The sequence below is a fragment of the Schistocerca cancellata genome, chromosome 9 (assembly GCF_023864275.1).
Source record: "Schistocerca cancellata isolate TAMUIC-IGC-003103 chromosome 9, iqSchCanc2.1, whole genome shotgun sequence".
NCBI lineage: Eukaryota > Metazoa > Arthropoda > Insecta > Orthoptera > Acrididae > Schistocerca > Schistocerca cancellata.
In genome coordinates, this window is record NC_064634.1 from 334,532,365 (window position 1) to 334,556,738 (window position 24,374).

Sequence of the window (24,374 nt, forward strand, 5' to 3'; positions counted from 1 at the left end):
AACCGTCGCTGTTCCACCAGACTCATAACATTATCTTTTGTGGATGCGTGCAGGTTTTCGCACGAGGCGTTGCTGCTTTGTTCGGGCTCAACGATTCCTTTCTTTTCTTTACGTCAGCATAAAGATGCCATTTCTTGTCACCAGTAACGATGCAGAATAGTAATGGTCTGCGTGATTCGCGAGCCCTTTGAAGACGATCAAGCCGGAGGCCACGCGCTGATTTTTGTGATTTTGGCTTAGAGCATGCGATACCCATACAGCCGATTTTTGAACCATCCCCATTGCCTGCAAATGACGCACGATGGTGAAATGATCACAGTGCATCACATTTTCCAGTTCTACAGTACACTGACGTGGATTATAGTGGATTAACGCGTTCATGAAGTCCTGGAGGTCTTCCTGAACATGGAGGGCACCTATCTCAAAAAGATTCTCTTTAAAACGAGAAAACCATTTTCTTGTCGTGCTCCGTCCAGTGGCATTATCCCCATAAACGGTGCAAGTATTTCTACCTCCACTGCTATCATCCCTCTATTGGATTCAAACAAAAGAATATATTGGAAATATTTCGATTTCTCCTCTTGGCACTCCATTTTCTGGCGTCCACAGTCCACTCGCAGTCTTCAAATGGCAAAACGACAATACTTAAACTCAAACTGCAACAGTGGACAACAATTAAAAAATGACAATCCATAAATAAGACCGTAGCAATCGGAATACCTAAATGCAAAATAAAAACGGTAAGAACTTGTGCAGCAACCTAACATTTTTTTAACATAGCATTACCGCACACAGCCAGCATTAGTACAGATAAAGCACCTTTATTCTCAAGTCATTTTAAGTGCGGAAGTAAATATTACGATTCGGTATAAGTATCATCTTAGTTGAGATAAAACTTTATGTATCATCCAACAAATTCCTGGTCGGAAACAATACTTAACAATTTTCCCTTTCAGCCACTAATAATGGAACGGATGCAGACGAATTATGGCAAGGAACGAAACATGTATTCACCATGTGATCAGCCACTAGGAACTGGTGCATACTATAAAACCCAGAGACATTCCCAAAAGGGCTCTTGGTTCCGGTCAGTCTCAAATCTGTAACATCCTACGATCTGGGCAGTCTTTCAGCCTCAGTGTACTAAATTTATAACTGGCTGAAATTACCCTCCATTTCTCCCGAAAGAACGCCCACGGATATCCGCAGCGCGTGCCGCAAACTGCCCCTTATTGTCCATGTCCAACAGCCTGTGCGCGATTACAGCAGCAGGGGAGAGGCCCAAATGCGTCACGTGGCCATAATGGGCGGATACCAAATTGCCCGTGAAGCAAGGTGACGGCTCGGAAAAAAACGGACACGTCATTCCGACGAACATAAGTAGGGCCCAGAATGTGCCACTGTGGTTTCTGCAACGCTTAGGACGCTGGCGTGCCAACCGGCTGTGTAGGGAGTCCGCCATGAAAACGCTCCTGGTGGTTTGTGTCGCTGCATTAGGCTTTCTGGTGGCGGCCGAGATCTCAGTAAGTCTGCACGTCCTCTCAATCAGTTTTGGTAGTAAACACCAACGTCCTGTTACGATATCTTTTGTAAAAAATCAGTTGGGATTCATCTGTCTAGTTCTTCTAGCGATCTAGACAAGTCTCAAATTATTTCGAAAAATTTTTATTCAGTATATGTATTTCACAATTACAATGTAAGCACGTTTTACCAGTGTTTTATTTCCTCTCATCCCACTTGTCGCACTGAGCACATCAAAATGATGTGAGCATTCCACGCGAATATCTACACTCCGCAAGTCAGTAGCGGAGGCTACTTCTAATACCACTAGCTCCTGCCCCTTCCATGTTTCATTCCTGAGTAGTGCTTGGGATGCAACGACTATCGATAAACCTCCGTATGAACTTTGATTTCTCTGATTATGTTGTTGCGAGTAATACCGGAGACGTATCACTCTTCCTGCAACGCATGCTCTCAACATTTCAGCAGTAAACCTCTCCGTGAATCACGACGCCACTCTTGTGTCACTGGAGTTTTTTGAGCATCTCCGTAACGCTCTCTCACTTACCAACGATCCAGGGACAAAACGTGTAGCTCAAAGTCGGGGCTCCTCTATTCTTCTAATCCAACTTGGCAAGAGTCCTAGACAGATGACTAAATACTCACAAGGGAACCTCCCCATAGCACCCCCCTCAGATTTAGTTATAAGTTGGCACAGTAGATAGGCCTTGAAAAACTGAACACAGATCAATCAAGAAAACAGGAAGAAGTTGTGTGGAACTATGAAAAAATAAGCAAAATATACAAACTGAGTAATCCATGCGCAAGATGAGCAACATCAAGGATACTACGAACTCGTGAGCGCCGTGGTCTCGTGGTTAGCGTGAGCAGTTGAGAAACGAGAGGTCCTTGGTTCAAGTCTTCCCTCGAGTAAAAATTTTACTTTCTTTATTTTCGCAAAGTTATGATCTGTCCGTTCGTTCATTGACGTCTCTGTTCACTGTAATAAGTTTAGTGTCTGTGTTTTGCGACCGCACCGCAAAACCGTGCGATTAGTAGACGAAAGGACGTGCCTCTCCAATGGGAACCGATTCCTCCACAGGAAAACACGTCTGATATATTCTGTACGACACTGGTGACGACATGTGCGTCACATGACAGGAATATGTTGTCGACCCACCTAACTTGTACACTTGGCGAATGGGTAAAAAGATTCTTCTATCTTGCCCGATTTAGGTTTTCTTGTGGATGCGATAATCACTCCCAAAAAGGTGATGCAAACATAAGAGTTTGTCACATAAACTGCAACAAATGAATGCAACAGTTTCCCAGTCGCACAGTTTTCCCTGTGCTCTGTCAAAACATATGTTTTTAACGTTTTCAAATTTTTCCGTGTGTAGACCGTCAAATCCTGCATATGCCCAAGCAAATCTGAACATGTCCTGGAATTTTGGAGAGCGAAGATGATTATGTGTGAGTGCCTGAACTTTGATAATTGTCTGAAAATAAAAAATTAAACTTTTTGCTCGAGGGAAGACTTGAACCAAGGACCTCTCGTTCCGCAGCTGCTCACGCTAACCACGAGAACTCGGCGCTCTTCAGCTCACAATTTCCTTGATGTTGCTTATTTTGCGGATGGACTACTCAGTTTGTATATTTTTCTTATTTTTTTCATAGTTCCACACAACTTCTTCCTGTTTTCTCGATTGATCTGTGTTCAGTTTTTCAAGACCTATCCACTTATAACTAAATCTGAGGGGGGTGCGATGGGGAGGTGCCCTTGTCAGGAATCATCAACAAAATTCTTCAAGGTATGTCTCTGGCGAATACGTAAAATTCTCTATCGTTTCGATGACTGTTGGAAATGGCCTCTTCAGGCTGTTGTTTTGTTTCTTATGTACTAGTGGAAGAGGCTGTTTTCGTAATCTAAATGAGAAAGAAACTTTAGCTCCTATGTACTAGTGTAAGAGGCTATTTTCGTTATCTGATAGGGTATTAAGGATTACGAGGAGGGATGTGTTGCTTTCTTGTCTGTTTTCATCACTGACAATAAATAAAGCAACACCAATAAAGGATGTCTAACATCCCTCTTCTCCATCCTCAATATCCTACCAGACTACGAAAATAGCCTCTACCACTAGTATATAAGAAACTAAGTTTTTTTCCATTTAGCAGTCAGTACAACACCTTGAGGGAAGCCATTTGCTGCAGTGGCTGAAACGTTGGAAAATTTTCACGTACTGACAATACGGTTGCATACTCTGAAGAATTTTATTGACACTCATAACGACCGCAGAAGCCTAACCTTAAGCTCAAGAACCGGTCTTACAGGCGCTTTGTAAAGCCACTTCTTTCGCAGATAAATTACATTCCCGTAAGCTACCTTTAGTGAATCTCACAGTGGTATCTTTTTCTCCTACAGTTAGTTTTATGGGGTCGCTCCGGATGGTTATTTCTGTCTTACGGTTGCTACTGTTTCCAAAGATTTGTCACCAATAACGTCATCGAACAGTAATGGGTCTCGTACCCGCCTCGGGTTCGAATCCTCGTGCTGGATGAAATTTTCACTGCTACTATTTTGCCGGTAAGAGAAGGAGAGGTGATAATGTAAAATTCTTGATCACCAGTCTTTGCGCCAATAAACTATTTTTCAGGAGCAGGTGCATGTTAGAAATTAAATGAAAATTTTTTTGTGGCAGGCCAAGATTCGAACTTAAAAACATGTTTACATGGAGACCTTGACGAGTGTGCAGTCATTGAGAAACAATGAAGCAGTGAAGTTGTATAGTCCCGAAAAGGGGTCAAATACCACTGAAAAAAGACATCCGAGTTCAAAGCGCAGTCTAGTACCAATATTATCTATATCTCAGGAAATAAATACCCAGCGATCTTACATGATGATTCATTAACTAATTAAAATTAAATTTTTCAGTGTTTGAAAGTTTATTGGTGGCATTGCATCTATTTGTTGCTATTCCGCATATACTATAGCCCAACCTAAACCGACCCTGCTTCTGTCGGTAGTGATGGAAAATCATGTGTAATGTGAATTTGGAACCACAGTGCTACCCTGTTTATTCACTTGGCAATACCAGAGGTGAAGATGGTCTCTTCGTACATATTAAAATTCATCACCCCAAATGGAGATCGAACACATACCATGTGCACACGAAGCTATCATCTTTCTAACAGACCACAAAACCCCACAGTTTGCTAGCTGATGATTTTGCAGTAACGGAATATATCTCACACTGGATGAGAATTCTAACTTGTTGTCACCTTGGAGATGGTTTTCAGCCATTACCCGACATTCATTTCCTTTTCGACCGCGTCACCATTCACCAGCTGCTTCTCATGAATGAAATGTTTGCTTCTATGTGGCGTTTACAGGAACTACAAAATTTGGAAGAATGGTTATAAACCAATACAGGAAGAAACGTGGGTTATCAAAATGTAGTTGTGGGTGTGGGTTTTATTCTGTGTTTTTGAGAGTTATCTGTTGTAGGAAGACTTGACATTAACGTGGAAACATTGTCCTGAATAAAAATATCAGCATAATTTTTTACACGTTGTTGCAGTTCTCCAAGATAGTACAAGATAATTAAAAGACTCAACAGGATAAATGTGAATAGAGTAATACACGAGTGGTACAGATGATACAAAGAGGGATAATTAAAATGTAAATCTGAACATACAAGATATATTCACTAGTCCGGTATGCGAAATGAAACCTTACTGTAGTTTATAGCTAAGACAACACCTTGAAAGACATTGTCAATGGATAAATATTTATTGCCTTCGATGTTAATAGAAAACAGAAAATATGTAGGTGTTTTATAATTTGTAAAGGGTGATAATTAAAATGTAAAGCTGAGCATAAGAGATACATTCACTAGCCTGGTACGCGAAACGAAGCCTGACTACAGGTTATTGCTAAGACAACACCCTGAAAGACATTCTCAATAGACAAATAGTTTTTGCATTCGATGTTAATAAATAACAGAAAATATGGAGCTGCTTAAAATTTGTAGTCATTGTAATCTTCAGAATATTCTTAAAACCTTAACATAATATACCACTGCCACAAGATACACCTACGAGAACACGTAAGTTAGAAATGATGGAAATAAACTGTACTTGCAAGACGTACCGGTATGCCAGAATGAGATTTTCACTCTGCAGTGGAGTGTGGGTTGATATGAAACTTCCTGGCAGATTAAAACTGTGTGCCGGGCCGAGACTCGAACACGAGACCTTTGCCTTTCGCGGACAAGGAGACGAGGTACTGGCAGAAGTACAGCTGTGACGACGGGGCTTGTGTCGTGCTTGGGTAGCTCAGTTGGTAGAGCACTTGCCCGCGAAAGTCAAAGGTCCCGAGTTCGATTCTCGGCCCGGCACACAGTTTTAATCTGCCAGGAAGTTTCAGTACCGATATGCTATATAAACCGTAAGAAGGGTCCACAATTTAAATTTACATCTTTGAAAACTTTCATTTGTTCTTTCTTTCGACTTAGTTCCTGTCTTGGAAAGAGTAATTCTATCTGCATTCTATCGCATACGATTTCTCTATTTTATATCCTGTTTCTTATGCACTGGTGTTGGACCGCATTTTTTTCTTACTAACTTTTATTCTTTCAGGAGTCAATGTCTCGGGCTGAGGAGGTAGCTGCGAAGATTAACCTTCCAGAGCTATTCGAGGAATGCAACGAGACTTTCCCCATTCCTAAGGGTAAATACAGTCACTTTTCAAGAGCAATTTGTCGATTTTCGAATACGTGAAAGGAAACTGGCCATTGGTCATTCCGTCAGATACTGTGTTTCATCTACGTTTTCCTATAACAACTTTCACTAGCCCATCAATTATATCACACGACTTTTCCAAGCATAAAATGAGTACTTCTTATTATTACTTATTGCTAGTCGCTTCTGCTGGCCTAAAAACTGTTTTATTCACAATTTCGTATCGCCGATATATACTGAAGTGCCAAAGAATTTGGAATAGGCAACCGTATCCAGATACAAAGATATCTAAAAAGGCAGAATACGGTGCTATGGTCGGCAGTGCCTATGTAAGACAACAAGTGTCTGGCGCGGTTGTTAGATCAGTTACTGCTGTTACAATGGCAGGTTATCAAGATTTAAGTGAGTATGAACGTGGTGTTACAGTCAGCGCACGAGCGATGGGCCACAGCATGTTCGAGGTAGAGATGAAGTTGGGATATTCCCGTACGGTCATTTCACGTGTGTATCGTGAATATCAGGAATCCGGTAAAACATCAAATCTCCGACATCGCTGCGGCCGGAAAGAGCTCCTGCAAGAACGGGTCTAACGACGGACAATTGAAGAGAATCGTTAAACGCTACAGAAGTGCAGTCCTTCCGCAAATTGCGGCAGATTTCAATGCTGGGCCATCAGTAAGTGTCAGCGTACGAAAGATTCACCAAAACATCATCGATATGCGTTTTCGGAGACGAAGGTCCACTCGTGTACCCGTCATGACTGCGCGACACAAAGTTTTACGCCTCGCCTAGGCCGGTCAACACCGTCATAGGAGTGTTGATGACTGGAAACATGTTGTCTGGTCGGACGAGTCTCGTTTCATATTGTTTCGAGCAGATGGACGTGTACGGGTATGGAGACAACCTCATGAGCCATGGACCCTGAATGTCAGTTGGGAACTGTTCAAACTGGTGGAGGCTCTGTGATGGTGTGAGGTGTGTGCAGTTGGAGCGACATGGAACCCCTGATACGTTTCGATACCACTTTGACAGGTGACACATACGTAATCACTCTGTCTGATCACCTGCATCCATTCATGTCCATTGTGCACTCCGACGGTCAGGACAATGCGACACGCCACACATCCAGAATCGCTACAGAGTGGCTCCGGGAACTCTTCCGCTGGCTACCAAGCTCCCAGACATAAACATTATTGCGCATATCAGGGACACCTAGCAACGAACTGTTCAGAAGAGATCTCCACCCTTCCCCCCCCCCCCTTCCCCCTATTCTTGCAGATTTATGGACAGTCCTACAAGATTCATGGTGCCAATTCCCTCCAGCACTATTTCAGGCATTAGTCGAATCCGTACCACGTCGTGTTACGGCACTTCCGCGTGCTCGCGAGGGCCCTACACGAAATTGGGCAGTTTTACCACTTTCTTTGGCTCTTTAGTGTAAAACACGTTGCAACGCGAAGAAAACTAACTGCTGAGTATTATACAGACCTAGCTTTTTTTCCCACAGTCATAGGTCTTTTCGTAGATAGTGAATAGAAATCTGCAGGCAACACTCAGTTGCTAGTAACATACAAATGTTTTCGATAACTATTTTTTGATTATAACAATCCGCATGTTTACAGATTCTAATATACAAGAGGACTTCAATAGGTAAGTTAACATGTCGTCTTACCCTAAGACCATTGTGCAAGAAGAGTGGAGTATTCTCCTGTAGAGGTACAGGCTCTTGGCTTCCTGCATCCACAGTTTTGCTGTGTTACGGATAGCAGGTGCATCGCAGTGCGCGGGTGAAATGGCGCGACAACTGGAAACATAATCTAAAGTTGAAGTACGTAGCAGAGTACCGTTTTTGTGGGCGAGCAGCCGTCTTTGCTTGTTCGGATGATCCTGTCGTTTATCGTCTAAAAAAGTCGTCATAAGGGTGAAAGAAATTGCAGTACAATTTAGAAAAGATATCTGAAGGGTGCGAAATTGACAATTGGTCCCCAATAATGAGAAGTGTGAGGTCATCCACATGAATGTTAAAAGTAATCGGTTAGAATTCGGTTATACGATAAATCTCTTCAATCTAAAGACCGTAAAATCGTCTAAATACACATGAATTACAATTACGAGCCACTGAAATTGGAAAGAACACACAGAAAATGTTGTGGGGAGGCAAACCGTGAATTGCGTTTTATTGGCAGAACGCTTATAAAGTAACAGATCTACTAAAGAGACTGCCTACACTACGCTGGTGTGTCCTCTTTTGGAGTACTGCTGCGCGATGTGGGATCCTTAACAGATAGGATTACAGGAGTACACAAAGAAAGTTCAAAGAAGGGCAGCACGTTTTGTATAATCAAAAATGGGGTAGAGGCTGTCACTGACATGATACAGGATTTGGGGTGGACATCATCAACACAATGAGGTTTCTCCTTGCCGCGGGATCTTTTGACGAAATTTCAGTCACGGACTTTCTCCTCCCAAAACGAAAATATTTTGTTGACGCAGGCGTACATAGGGAGAAACGTTCATCTTAATAAAATAAGGGAAATCAGAGCTCGCACGGAAAGATACAGGTGTTCCTTGCGCTCTTCGAGAATGAAATAATACGGAATTATTGTGAAAGTGATTATATGAACGATCTGACAGCCACTTAAGCGTGATTTGCGGAACATCCATCTAGATGTAGATGTAGATGTAGATCTAAATTGTACTCAGAACCACCCTGGCATTCTGGCGGTGTATGGACTAATGTCGTGCCTGGCCGTAGTGAAATCGTGCCAACAATTTGATCAAGGCCTCACAGACGAGGGTGATACTCGTCAAGAAGGAAGGAAGGGCATTGACATCGCCGACATACGACAATGCAAAAGCAACAGAGGAACAGATACACGTATCAATCGCTGATTTCCCAGCGATTATGTTCACACTGCGATTCCCGAATGGCTGCGTGATCAAGGAGGCATCGCGCCGCCCCCACCAACCTCACCCCCCCTATCGCCACTCTTTCACACGGCTCAGTGTTGCGCAACAAATCATGAACCGCCACCCACGGAGATGCCCATAGATGTCTCGCACAGACAGCATCCCAGGGTACCCCTGAGAGCTACACCACCAAAAAGAATCGCTTCTCGGCTTTGGGCAAGATCAAAGTGTAGTCTTTTATATGTAATACAGATGACAAAGGACAGGTATAAGGAAGGGAACTTTATTTCAATTTCTATAGTAATGTGTGAGATCACCCACGAGTTTAATTTTTTTTTAACAGTTGTCAACACCTTTGACCCATACTGACATAGATTCTGATTCATTTATCTTGCGATGATTCCTGGTCCTGATTACCAACGGCATGGTGGGCATGTAATACGATTTTCCCATGTCTCTCTTGTAGACTTCACAAATCTGAATTGTGCGATAGGCGATGATGTCACGACAGTTAAACGATTCGAGTCCTAGTACTTTTTCTACTTTAGGACCACGTACTAAAGCAACAGTCACCCAGCCATTGCCATCCTGTGCGGCATCATTATTCACTGGCGTAAAATTCAAAACACCGCCACAAAAGACTGACGGACCACACAGAATTACTTGTGCCCCAACGTAGTTCTCCACAGTAAGAGCAGTATCATCAATTGCTTTATACACTATCACGCGCGAACTCCTTCTCCTCCTATAATAACGAGGCTCCGGAGATCAACACTTCTACGCAACCGTGCATATCGGTTTCGTCGTCGTCAGATGATGAAGAGAGTGATGAGGCGCTGGAGACCTCGGTACCGCAAACTAGTCGAGGAACTGAACTATTCGCAGAGCTCCCGACCGCCATTTACAGAGACTTGGTGACTATATTGGTGCCATCTATCTAATGCAGAATTTAATATTAGTTACTTGACCTGCTATTATAACGTGTAATTTTCTTTTTCAAGTCCCCACGTACTTGATGAAAGCAAGATTTGTTTATTGTGCACTAAAATGGTGTTACCGAAGACGTATGACGAGCTGGTTCTACAGATATTTAGACGGCTGACAGGAAATATGGTAAGAGGGAGTCGAAAAAATGGCATCATTTAGTGGTATTTCATATCAGTAAGAAAATTAACAAGACAGTTATGCAGTAACAATATAAAAATATCTTCAGTCTTCATTTATCGCTTCGCTCCAGTTAAGCTTACGTTCCCTCTGTACAACTTCACCCTTTCCGACAAATTTTTGTTGATGGCAGAGCGTAATATAACGACAGTAATACAACAATGTAACACTGGAAAACGATTAAAAAAATAAACGATAACTTCGTTTTAAGCTTAACATGCAGGCAAATTACGTAACATCACATTGAAAACCTCTGAATAATACAGATGACAAACAGTATTACATATACAAATCTCAGATAGGTACATCAGCGTCAGTATTCAATAACAAAGCATAATTTTTTCTGTTATATCTTTCTTTCAATACTTTTTTAATGTAAATGTCACAATCTCTGTTGTCATAGTCTCTGTTATGTAATATGATGCAAAACTTCTCTTTCCACTGTTTGACAGTTTCTCCGCTAAAGTGGAGAAGCCACTCTGAAATCTGATTATGTATTGAAACAAGAAGAAATTGTGTTTGCTCAAGGCAAGACGAAATTTCCGTGTCCTACTCTGTTCTTGTCTGAACTGTTGTCGTCCACGATTGAATTCTTTACTAGATGAACTCCATAGAAATATTTTCAGAAATTATGGTCTGAAACGTAAACTGATGTTAAGAATGTTCTGTTTTTCAGAAATGCTTCCTTGTTATTGTCTGCATTTTATATCCTCTCTTCTTTGGACACCGATACATATTTTTCTGTCCAAATCACAAATCTCATGAACTACTACTACTACTTTCTCATTTTGAGATCTAACTCCCTCAGCATCATCTGATTTAACTACGTTCAGTTATCCTTATTTTACTTTTAGTGATATTAATCTTATAACCTCTTTGAAGACGCTATCAATTCGGTTTCGTTGTTTTAAAAAGTCCTATGCCCTCTGTGACAAAATTACAATGTTACTGGCAAATCTTATTCATTTCTTCTACAAAGGTAATAAAAGGTGCTAATGTAAGATTATGTTACTAATTACTGCTGTTCGTATCAATAATTAACAGTTTATGCTTATAGAATACTTTACAGGCTAAATATTTCGGTTGTAGTTGCTATACTAATGGGTAACCACGAGAATGAGGTCCATGCCAAGGATCTACCGAAAATGTTGGGGAGTGAAAATGAAAATAAGCGATAATGGAAGAATGGCAAATGAATGAAGGGAGGTTAGTATATTTTATCTCATAATGAAGACAGAAAATATAGGAAAATTCTTTGAAGACGTAGGAGCGACTAAAGAGCTGTAGAGGGCTATTGGCTTGAACTGATTCAAACAATGAAATCATGAAAAACAAAAATTAGAATCGCTTGAAAGGGGGAGTATCTCCTAATCTCGATATGTTTCAAAATAAACCGACGGGGAAGTGAGAGAGGGGAAAAACTACAATACAGTAATTGAAATGTGAATGAAAGTCATACCTTAAACATACCCACAATAGTTTTTCCAGATGTTATTTATTGAAATTGAAACTTACTGAGTATGGTAATCCCTCAACGCTCATTTCGATTACCTTATTCACGTACATTCATGTGGGATGTCGTATTTGTATCACTTATATCTCGTTGATGTAAATGCCACAGTACACCTGCCAAAAACGGAATGAAACCATAAGCTAAGTCGTGACTAAAAAGAACAATACTCAGTGCAATTATACTTACACGAGTAGTCGTGCATGGAAGCCAAACTGTAATGGCTCCTGCAACTACATCTGTCCATTTAATGATTTGTTAACGACTAGTTCCAGTCAGTTTTCTTGTGGGATCCTAGTGTGAATGATGACGCACGACATACTATGCCGCATTAGACCAAGTATCAAGATTCACTCCGTGGTATAATGTTTTACATTTCATGTAGGTTGGCAAAGTATTTGTGTCTTTATCAGTACAGCAAAATCAAACGTGTACTTGTAATACAACGCTTCAAAATTGTCATCTTAGGAATACTGAAGAAGACAGTCCCATCGAAACTGGTATAACAGCAGTAATATCCGCTTGAGTTTTGACTGTAATATATTTTTTGTTAGGATTTGTTTTCTTGCCTAATACTTGTAATGAGCACCTATTTATTTATGCATTTCTTTCACTTTGTAAGATAAAGGCCTTGAGGCTCTTTCTCACATTTAACCAGACATCATTAGTGAGTTAACATTACAGATTGTAACAAATGTCACTCGTACTAACATTATTATGCAATTTTCTCATAATGTTCGTGTTGAAAGTTATAATGACGTCCGGTAGAAACGTGGGACAACAGAACAGAAGGAATCAAAGTATGATATTAAGTTGACTAGTCAGAGAAACAGGGAGAAATAATAGGATAAGATTAGCAAATGATATGAAGGAAAGAAAACAGAAATACAAAGGAATGAGAAAAGCACACATACTATACAGTTCGACTGAAATATTGATTTCCTGTTGGACAGAAAAAAAAAGAAACAGTTGGGATATGCCGATAGGGAAGCTAGGGCGATGTTACTCTCTTAATACCTAAATAAATTTCTGCTTAAATGGAAAAATGAAAAACCATAATTTGTGACCAGCAAGGAAGTGTTGTAGAGTACATGAGATCAAGTAAGATATGTTATACCTGTCATGTATGACTATGTAGCATATTTGCGATAAAAGGCATTTGAGTAACTGGACAGTAACAATACTCATTCAGTAAAAGAATTTTTTTTTTAATTTTGACGATACATAGATAGGACTTACATGATTAAAATTTAAAAATACTTAGTTGTATACTTGTTAATTAAAAATATAAACATAGTCTTGAAATTCTCAGAAACAAATAAATGTTACTCTTGCTACACATGAAGACTGTCAGTCCTTTACAATTCGGCCTTTCACATCTTTTCCTTGTGTCCGTAACCTGAGGCCAACGATCGAATGTGTCTGTTCTGCTAAACGGGAGGTTTTGTTGGCCCCCGATGCCTCTTGCATCTGACTGTCGTCCTACCTCTCTTTCTTTAATGTCTTTCCTTACTTTCAGAGTGCCTCTGTTATCCTGCTTTTGAATTATATTAGATCATTTTGTTTATTACGGGGAATTTAAAACTGTGGAAGACTCTCTTCGAAGATGGTACATGAGCCTTGAAATTTCAATTTGCATTTCGTGGAGCATAAAACTTCGGGGACTGCTATTAAAACAGAAGCTTCAGAGTACTAGAAGTTCATTAAAAAGTCCACATAGCAGTAAACAACAATGTTGAGGTCGGATGTTCATATGATATACTGGTATTTTGTAATAAATTAAAGTATATATATGTAAATTACGAACACGATTCATCACTGAAGCGTTCTGGGGCAACAGGTCAACGGAATTATTTGCTTTCACTTCACTTGTTTTCATCTCCAGCTCGCCCCCACGAAGACACGCAAATGTCTAATGATGCTTATTTTACAGAAATAGTATTTTTGGATTCACCTGCACGAGCAGCTAGTTTGTTAGACCAAAATGTGATTTACAATAAATGTGTGTGAATTCCTAAGGGACCAAAATGCTGAGCTCATCGGTCCCTATACTTACACACTACTTAAACTAACTCATACTAAGAACAACACACACACCCATGCCCGGGGGAGGACTCGAACCTCCGGCGGGAGTGGCCGCACAATCAGTGGCATGACGCCTCTAAACGCGCGGGAAAATGTGATTTATGTCACGTCACAGAAGAAACAAACCATTTTCAGTACTGAAGTTATCTATCTATCTAACTGTAATTCTCGAAACAACGACGATAACTGTTCGTGAGCACAAATGGAAATGGTCGTACAGCATTGTGGACCGGGAGTCCCCCATTCGGGGAAGTTCGGCCCCCGAGGGCAAGTGCTTATTGCAGTCGACATCACAATGGGCGACTTGCGCGCCGGGGATGAGAATGAAATGATGATGAGGGCAACACAACACCCAGTCCCTGAGCGAAGAAAATCTCCTGCCTCACCCGGGAATCGAACTCAGGCCCCCATGGCGTGGCATTCAGTCGCGCTAACCACTCAGCTGACGGGGCCGGACTCGTGAGCACAGGTGCCATGAACAAAGACGTATGAAATGCAAGTCGCTCTTGAATTATCCGAAACACTCGTGAAATGGTAGCACATATCAGAAACGTTAGTAGCTTCCAGTATACATAACGTCACCAGCGCTCAAACACAATTAATGTACTATTTATAAAACTTCCAGGCAGATTAAAACTGTGTACCGGACCGAGACTCGAACTCTGGACCTTTGCCTTTCACGGGCAAATGCTCTACTAACTGAGCTACCCAAGCTCAGGGAAGTGGGTGGAGGGAGGGAAGAACCGTTCTTCTACGAGGGCGGCGATGGTACTTCCACGTGGACACTGTGGCTTCATTAGGTTTTGCAAGCGCAACGGAAGTCCATCAGAGGTGAAAGTTGCTGCAGCAAGAAAAATGGCGTAGATGTAAACTCTCTTACTCCAGCAAGCTACAGTGCACCCTCACCCGTTGCTGCGAACTAGCGCCGATCCATGAAGTCTATGTTGTCACGTGCTTGGAAGTACTTTTCTAAACATGTTTTTTTACAGGTAGTTTCACCGCCGTACACACTCATGTACGTCTTCAGTTATTTGTAGTATAGTTCGCCGCTTGGAAATGATTTCCTGGGCCTGCTCAGGTGGCTTTCTGGCGGCTCACGTTGACAAGAATCGGCGTCACGAGCGCAGTGGTTGATGCTGCCCCAGTAGTGCCAAGGTCTTGCGTGGTTGGCATACAGGGGCCGAATGTTGTTACGCTGTTGTTGATGTGGCTGTATTTTGCCCAATCGAAGCGAGCGTCGGGAGATAGCAGGTGTCCTGCGTCTCGGTGATTAGGAGGGTATCGGTTCAATGCTCGTCTCATTCAGCGACGGCCTCCAGCAGGAAGAACGTAGGTAGGCATGCGGCAGCAGCCAACATACAGCGGATGCCGATTCAAAGTCCGATTGGTTCGAAGTGCCTAGCATGGGTGCATGGATAGCTTGAAAACATGTCAGGGCAGTTGCAGTCGAGGTCAAATACTAGAGCCACCAAGTGCCGTCGAAATGTCTCAATACCCCGCTACTGCCCCAGCGACGGATGAAGCCGCCTGCATGTCGTACCAGTCCGCACAGAATAACGCGGCCGGGGCGATTGGCAGGAAAAGTGGGGGTTACAAGCAGACACTGTAGGAGAAATACTGAGTCCTGGGGGAGGGAGGGGGGGGAGGAGGGAAGCACCGTTCTTAACTGAATCCAATGCTCACATTTTTTGTAAACATTAGGTAGAGCCCCTCCACGGCCACATTTCCTTGGTGGCCATTCATACTTTGGTTAATATCTAAAAAGAATTCCACAGACAATGCAATAAAAGGAGCGATTTATTTTCATCTGGTTTGTTAACCACTTGCTTGAACTTTCAGATAAGCATCACGAGTGGCGAATTTTGAGAAAAACCTAATGATGTCTCCTGTTGCCATGTGGAAATTTGCTTCTTTTACGAAAACACAACGAAGTTTACGCAGGGTCAGACGCAATTGCGAGAGAATTTTTAAACAAGTGATGAGCTGAGGAAAAGTAAAGTCAGTAGCTTATGGAAAAGCACATCCTCCTTACATTGTTCCAAACCCAATAGCATTCCTCGATTCACCAGTTATCGACAGCCTTTAAAAATTAAATTCATTCATGGAAAAAGTCTGGTTAGTGGAATAACAAGGCAGATAATGATGCTTTGCATAATAACTATATGGTAAAATACACTTCTTTTTGTGTGCTATCGTTTGCCAAAATCCTATTTAGATATCTAAACTAAGGAAGGCCCAAAGGTTCCGACCGACCGGCGTGTCATCCTCGGCCCACAGACGGGCATGGAGGGGCACGTGGTCAGCACACCGCTCTCCTGGCCGTATGTCAGTTTCCCAGACCGGAGCCGCTACTTCTCCATCAAGTAGCTCCTCAGTTTGCCTCACAAGGGCTGAGTGCACCCCACTTGCCAACAGCGCTCGGCAGACCGAATGGTCACCCATCCAAGTGCTAACCCAGCCCGACAGCACTTAACTTCGGTGACCTGACGGGAACCGGTATTACCACTGCGGCTAGGCTAGATATCGAAAACTATTTTGAAATATGAGGGATGTTGTTTCACTCTGTCACTGGCGTTCATGATCACAAAAGAGTGTTCAAAAACATCACATCATTTTTCAAATGGTTCAAATGGCTCTGAGCACTATGGGACTCAACTGCTGTGGTCATCAGTCCCCTGGAACTTAGAACTATTTAAACCTAACTAACCTAAGGACATCAGACACACCCATGCCCGAGGCAGGATTCGAACCTGCGACCGTAGCAGCAGCGCGGCTCCGGACTGGAGCGCCTAGAACTGCACATCATTTTTCTCAAGATTGGTGCCAGGTAGAGATCTCCACCGAAGTCTAAAGAAAAATTCAACTTATTAGCTAAAATGTTATGGTGCGAACATTACCTAATATTCACCAAACGCAAAATCACAACGAACCCCTACTTTCCATTGCAAACTTCGAATTTCGTGCAGTGTCTTATTTCCATACAAGTATCAAAATAATTGTGAAAATTGACGAAATGATGGGCTGACACACACAGCTATAAGTAACGCAAAAATGATTTTTTTTTCCAACTGGGTAAAATCGTCTGAGAAAGATTACGGAACGTGCGCCTCGGCACTGTCATCGCCGACCGGCCTAAAGGAGGCAAGCACTGTACGCCTCCCCTTCCGAACAAAAGAATGAACTGAGTCAGCGCTTTAGACGAAAACCGGTTGCTGAACATCGGCCACCGTATGCTGCGCGGACTGTGAATGCTGAACTTTGGGAGAATTAGCTGGCATTCTGAGTTCGGCATCGAGCCTCGTCTTGTGCCCACGCCGCAACACCGAGTTAAGCAAAGCTACAGTCAAGATGCCGGACGTATCTGATCTGGTATTGTACACTCATGCTCGTAAATTCAGGATAATTGCAGAGTGTGGTGCCACACAACGTGGCACTACACAAAACTGGCGCTAATAGCGTAGGCACATAGGCAACACACATGACACAGAGCTGTAAGTCCACGGTATTGGTGATAAGTTGAGAAAACCGTCTCGAACAACATGTGTTACAAAACGCCACTGTTTCCTGCGCATGTACCCCAACATCAATATGGGATATGATCACCATGCACATGTACACAGGCCGCACAACGGGTTGGCATACTCTGGATTAGGTGGTCGAGCAGCTGGTGGGGCATAGACTCCCATTCTTGCACCAGTGCCTGTCGGAGCTCCTGAAGTGTCGTAGGGGTTTGTAGACGGGCAGTGATACGTCCACCTAGAACATCCCAGAAGTGCTCGATGGGGTTTAGGTCTGGATATATCTTCTGTTTCAAGGTACTCCTCCACGATGGCAACTCGGGGGGCCGCGCGTTATCATCCATCAGGAGGACGGTGGGACCTACTGCACACCTGAAAAGGCGGACATACTGGTGCAAAATGACGTCCGATACACCTGACTTGTTACAGTTCCTCTGTCAAAGACATGCAGGGGTGTACGTGGACTGACCATAATCCCACCCGACACCATCAAACCACGACCTCCATACAGGTCCCTTTCAAGGACATTAAGGGGTTGGTATCTAGTTCCTGGTTCACGCCAGATGAAAACCCGGCGAGAATCACTGTTCAGATAATAACTGGACTCGTCCTTGAACATAACCTGGGACCACTGTTCCAATGACCATGTACTGTGCTCTTGACACCAGGCTTTAAGAGCTCTCCTGTGACCAAGGGTCAGTGGAATGCACCTTGCAGGTCTCCGGGCGAATAAACCATGTCTGTTCAGTTGTCTGTAGACTGTGTCTGGAGACAGCTGTTCCGGTGGCTGCGGTAAGGCTACCTGCAGTACTCCGTGGCCATCTACGAGCACTGATGGTGAGATATCGGTCTTCTTGTGGTAGTGTACACTGTGGACGTCCCGTACTATAGCGCCTGAACACGTTTCCTGTCTGCTGGAAAAGTAGCCATAATCGTGAGATCACACTTTGTAGCACATGGAGGGCCCGTGCTACGACCTGCTGTGTTTGACCAGCCTCCAGTTTCCATGAACTCTCATAACGTCATCAGTATGTGTTCTTTGAGCTCTTTTCAACACACAGTCACCATTAGTACGTCTGAAAACGTCTGCATACTTACTCACTGCACTGTAGTCTGACACGCACCAATACACCTCTGCGCCACCGTCCGACGCCCACAGGTCAGATGCGCCGCATGGTCGTACCCCGAGGTGATTTAAACCCGCAAACATCCCACCAGAGCGTTGTTTCACCATCTATCAACATTATCCTTAATTTATGAGCATGAGTGTAATTTCGGTATAAAGATACATATTTGATACGTGAGCAGAAATACTGAGGAGGCCAGTGACTTCTCACGTGAAGTACACAAATCGTGCGAAAATCACGTCGCCTATCCGGTCGCATCAAATCTGAGTATAGGAAGGAATGCTGTGATCATAGAAACGAATTTTGCACACATACCTTACGCAAGCTTTCGTATTTACGGCAGGGAGGAGTAAACTTAAGTATCCAGCAACAATTTTTTCTTTTAATATCTCCAGCTTCACTACAGCGGGACATCGTTTTCTTGACTAACATCGAACTCAAAATATTTGACCTATAGTTTAAAATTCAAATTCCGTATACGTCTTGTAACTGCCTGTCTAATGTGGCATACTTGAAACCAATTAATCATTTTCCCGCTTTTTCAGTTACTCTGAACTACTTTTTCTCCCACGGCAGACTGCAAAACGAGAACGACTACGTGTCTAAGGTGAGCTAATTTTTGGTTTTCCTTGAATCCATAAATACATTGTTTTATTTTTATAATTAAGGAAGAATAATAACGGTATGCTCTGTTTCAGTGCTACATACACTGCCTGACGGACAGGTCTGGAGAGGTAAGTGTTTTGCCGTTCTCACTAAGACTTCCATCTTTCTTCAAACTAAAGTGTTTCATTTTATTCATGTACGGAAGGCTCCAATTTCAAAGATTATTCGTGCATTTAGATAACTGTTTGCAATATGAAGGCGCACTCCCGATATTTCACCTTCATTGTCGTTTCTAGCGCAGTATTCTCAGACGACATCCCTTGCCCCGTGCTTGGAAGTATTTCTCTAAAGATGTTTCTTCTATGGGCAGTTTCATCGTCTTACACAATCATACATGTCTCATGTTTGTAGTACACCTATCAGCATTATTTCTTGATTCGGGGAATACAGACGCTTCTTAACATGCGTATGTATATTCAAGTTCAAAAACTGTGCATACGGAAGGTCAAAAGGGCTCTGAATTCAGAATATGTCACATATAGAAAAAAAGGGGAAAATAAATATAATCTTTTTACCTGGAAGTTTATGAAATCATTACACATCCAGCGAGAACCTCAGAGAGCAATCGGTACGAATAATAAAATCATCTTTATCAGCTAAAATTATGGAATAATAAATATTTATGCTACTTAGTGCCGATCAGTCAACTAAAAACCTGAATACACACGGAACAATTTAGCAGTGTGTACTCCCTTCCCGCGGATGCTGAAAGGAGGATGGTGGAACAGGATGAAACGTGATGCAATTGATTGACTATCCGCTGTTATTTTGCTCAAAGTTGCTACAAGTGAAGTTTTTTTATCATCCTAGTATCTTTTTAGAGGCGAATATCTACCGATCTGCTCTAATGGATAAAACAACAGGACGAGTAAAGGGAAACACTATAAAACATAAAAACTTACGGAACATCATTACTGTGCTAAAAATGCGATTAACATTTTAAGCAAATACTAGTTCATTAATAAAACATAGGGTATTTTCTGAATACAGGATTTAATTACGTTATATAGGTAGTTAAAGTTCATTACAGTCAAAACAGGTCCAAGTATAGCTACGGCTATGCGTGTTACGACTGGATTTTAATCTTCAATAACCCGATAGAGAAAACTGTGAAGCATTGCGTCACAAGTACACGTATAATCGCACTATAATGATTTTGTATACAGGCACGCTGCTAATTACGTCAAAACATCTAATTAGAAAGGCGTCTGGTGTCTTCATGAGGTAGTATCTTTTTCTACGTTGAATTTTATAGGATCAGATCCCCACCTAGCTAAAACGAACTTTTGTAATCACACATATCTTTATGTTTTAAGGCACTTGACATAGACCAAAAAGATGAAAGTGATTGTGCTCTAATGAAATAAAGGGAATTCATGCTTGCACGCCATGACTTCCATTACAATCTTTGTGAAAATTTTCCCTCGTTTCCATAATCAGTTTCTAAGGAATACTGCGATAGTACCTTACCCAAGCATACGTGCAACTTTCTCCCCATTCCTCTCCAGTTGAAAAAAACACTTCGTCATTCTCTTTTTCTCATTCCTAACTATCAGGTTAGTGTTACGTGAGAGGTGCCTATGAACTGCAGAAAAATTAGAAACTTTGCGACATAAATGAAGAGATACTCGTACAATTATGTTGAAAAGTAAACCGAATGTCAGCCTAAGACTATGAAGAAAGCTGCCTTATAAAAGCTGCCTTTAAACACTCCAGCCCTTCCTCAGTACTTGCAGTTTTACACGTGAAATTTGTCTGGTAAAGAAGTGTACCCTAAAGTTGAACCACAGCGCCTTATTAGGCATGTTGCGTCTGATATTGCACTCTAAGTCATACTCGTCAGGCACTCTGTATGACGCCGTCATTTTAATGTAAGGCATGTATCTCATCGTTCAGTGCTGAATTACCACAGGCAAGTTACGTGCATGGGCACTCTATAACAGTCTATCCTACAAAATGAACAAAGAACTTGGCACAGCTCCCTCTAGAACCATGGAAGTAGTTCCCCGATGTCTTAACACATGTCCGATAGTCCTGTCCCTTCTCCTTGTCAGTGCTTTCCACATATTCCTTTCCTCTACGATTCTGCGCAGGACCTCCTCATTCCTTACCTTATAAGTCCACCTAATTTTCAACATTCGTCTGTAGCACCACATCTCAAATGCTTCGATTGTCTTTTGCTCTGGTTTTTCCACAGTCCATCTTTCACTACCATACAACGTTTTGCTCCAAACGTACATTCTCAGAAATTTCTTCCTCAAATTAAGGTCTATTTTTGGTATTAGTAGACTTCTCTTGGGCAGGAACGCCCTTTTGCAGTGCTAGTCTGCTTCTGATGTCCTTCTTGCTCCGTCCGTCATTTATTTTACTGCCTAGGTAGCAGAATTCCCTAACTTCGTGACCATCGCTCCTGATGTTATGTTTCTCGCTGTTCTCATTTCTGCTACTTCCCATTACTTTCGTCTTTCTTCGATTTACTTTCAATCCATGCTTTGTACTCAGTCTCTTCATTACGTTGAGCAAATCATGTAATTCTTCTTCACTTTCACTCAGGATATCAATGTCATCAGGGAATCGTATCATTGATATCCTTTCACCTTGAATTTTAATTCTACTCCTGAATCTTTCTTTTATTTCCATCATTACTTCTTCGACGTACAGAGTGAACAGTAGGGGTGGAAGGCTACATCATTGTCTTACACCCTTTTTAATCCGAAAACTTCGTTCTTGGTCGTCCACTCCAAAGCTCACTTTAATTCTGATTCTAATACTAGATACCGTATCTCTTCCACACCGACTCCTGCCACTTCTTCTATCACATGAGACAAATCTTCTCCCTCCTATAGACTTTCAATGTACTCTTACCACCTATGCGCTCCCGCTGGATTCTAAATTTTACCATCCTCGCTTTTGATTTCACGGAAGGTTATTTTGACTTTCTTATATGCTGAGTCAGTCCTTCCGATAATGATTTCTTTTTCAATTTCTTCACATTTTTCATGCAGTCATTTCATCTTACCTACCTTGCACTTCGTATTTCTTTCATTCCGCAGCGAAATGCATTTCTGTATTTCCCAGAATATTTTTTTTTACTTCCATCTTTCATCGATCTACTGAAGTATTTCTTCTGTTACCCATGGTTTCTTCGCAGTTCCCCAACTGAGCTATTTCTTATTGCAGTATCTATAGCCTCAGAGAACTTCAAGCGTATCTCTTCACTCCTAATTCTTCTGTATCCCACTTATTTGAGTAATGATTCTTTCTGATTAATCTCTTAAGATTTAGCCTACTCTTCATCACTACTACATTGTGATCTGAGTCTATATCTGCTCCTGGGTGCGCCTTACAATCCAGTATCTGATTTCCGGATCTTTGTCTAACCATGATGTAATCTAACTGAAATCTACCCGTATTACCTGGCCTTTTCCAAGCATACCTCCTCCTCTTGTGATTCTTGAACAGGGTATTCGCTATTACTAGCTGAGATTTGTTACAGAACTCAAATAGTCTTTCCCCATTCTCATTCTTACTACCAAGCTCATATTCTTCTGTAACCTTTTTTTCTACGTCTCCTCCTACAACTGCATTCCAATTCCCCATTACTGTTAGATTTTCATCTTCATTCGTACTGTATTGCCCTTTCCATATCCTCATATACTTTCTCTATGTCTTCATCTTCAGCTCGCGACTTCCGCATGCACACCTGAACTATCGTTGACAATGTTGGTCTGTTGTCGATTCTCTTAAGAACAACGCTATCACGGAATTGTTCACAGTGACACAATGTCTGCCGTACCTTCCTATTCATAACGAATCCTCTACAGTTATATCATTTTCTGCTGCTGTCGAGATTACCCTATACTCATCTGGTCAGAAATCCTTGTCTTCTTTCCATTTTACATCACTGACCCCTACTATATCCAGATTGAGCCTTTGCATTTCCCTTTTCAGATTTTGTAGCTCTCCTGGTGAAAAAGGGCAACACTATACTTTCTCACGAGAGGTAATACTTGAGGGCTTAGGATGACCGTGACGTACTGTTGCGCCCGTCCAGAATTCCCTCACTAAGAGCCGTGACTTAAAGCCATAACCGATGGCTCCGTACGCCAGACTCCGCGAGTAACACCGCTGTACTTCCCTATAACAATTGAAGAATGGGACCTCTCTCCAGATCGCCGCCAAAACCTCCAAAGATGGTCATCCGTGGTACAGCAGAATGGCGATTCCACCTGAACAAAATACGGCGTCATGCATAAGGAGTCCATGGTTCGCAGTCAGGGAACCACTCCAAATGCAGACGTTTTTGTTGTGGTTTTAAGGGTAGGGCGGTAATTCCCTAGTCTGGCTGCTGATAGTCTCCCACAGATGTTTTTGGAATGTCACAGAGGGTCCATTACTTGTTTTCGAATGGCAGATGCAGATATGCTTGGTGCACAATGTGGCGATTCCCACTTGTGCTGGTCAGACGTTGTCAACTGGAACCTTGACTACGAGTATACCTGTTCTCACACCTGTTCTCACATTCCAGTGCAGTCCAACATGGAGCCATTGTCACATCTGAATGTCCCCCAGATGTGGATATTCGACCAGTGGGCCAAATGTAGACAGACAGTGAGACCCCTTTCAAACTGCTGATAACGCTATCTCACATGGCTACACATGCCCTTAACGTGATCACTCAACATATGAGCTTCACGCCCTTTATATTCACTATCAGGCCCATAGATATTTCGTCGTAAGTTAATTCCTGTCAGCTGCGGCGGGTTGGGTGCGGTAGCTTCGCGGTCCTACCTCCACCAATAACGTAACGCGATTTTGTAAATGCCTCTGTGGCAACGTCTCAGTGTCGTCACAGTAGATGGCTACTGTTTTGGCCTACAGGCGTTAGCACTTCGCAGTTGAAAGCTGGCAACAGCGCTGCGAGCTGTCAGGAGTCATCTCGGGCTGGCTCGAGTGAACGCTGAACACGAACAACCCAAATGCACTCTGGTGGGGGCTCAACCATCCATAGAGAAATGCAACTTTAATTATTTGCGAAGCCACCGACAGTGACATCCGACCATGTCTTCTGGATGATTCACTGTTTCTGTCAGGAGCGTACTGATGGCCAAACTACTCAACATGCTCTGACAAAACTACTCATGCTTTGATAGA

The 24,374-nt window shown here is 42.4% G+C and overlaps 1 protein-coding gene across 1 annotated transcript in view; it reads left to right on the forward strand.

Annotated features, from left to right (window-relative positions):
• Positions 1-1,406: 1,406 nt before the first annotated feature.
• LOC126100819 (uncharacterized) overlaps positions 1,407-24,374 on the forward strand; it is a 35,173-nt gene continuing 12,205 nt past the window's right edge. The window contains exons 1-4 of the mRNA XM_049911450.1: positions 1,407-1,523; positions 6,139-6,229; positions 19,100-19,161; positions 19,253-19,288. Of these exons, the coding sequence (XP_049767407.1) occupies positions 1,461-1,523; positions 6,139-6,229; positions 19,100-19,161; positions 19,253-19,288 (252 nt within the window). The 5' untranslated portion in view covers positions 1,407-1,460. The remainder of the gene's footprint in view (positions 1,524-6,138; positions 6,230-19,099; positions 19,162-19,252; positions 19,289-24,374) is intronic.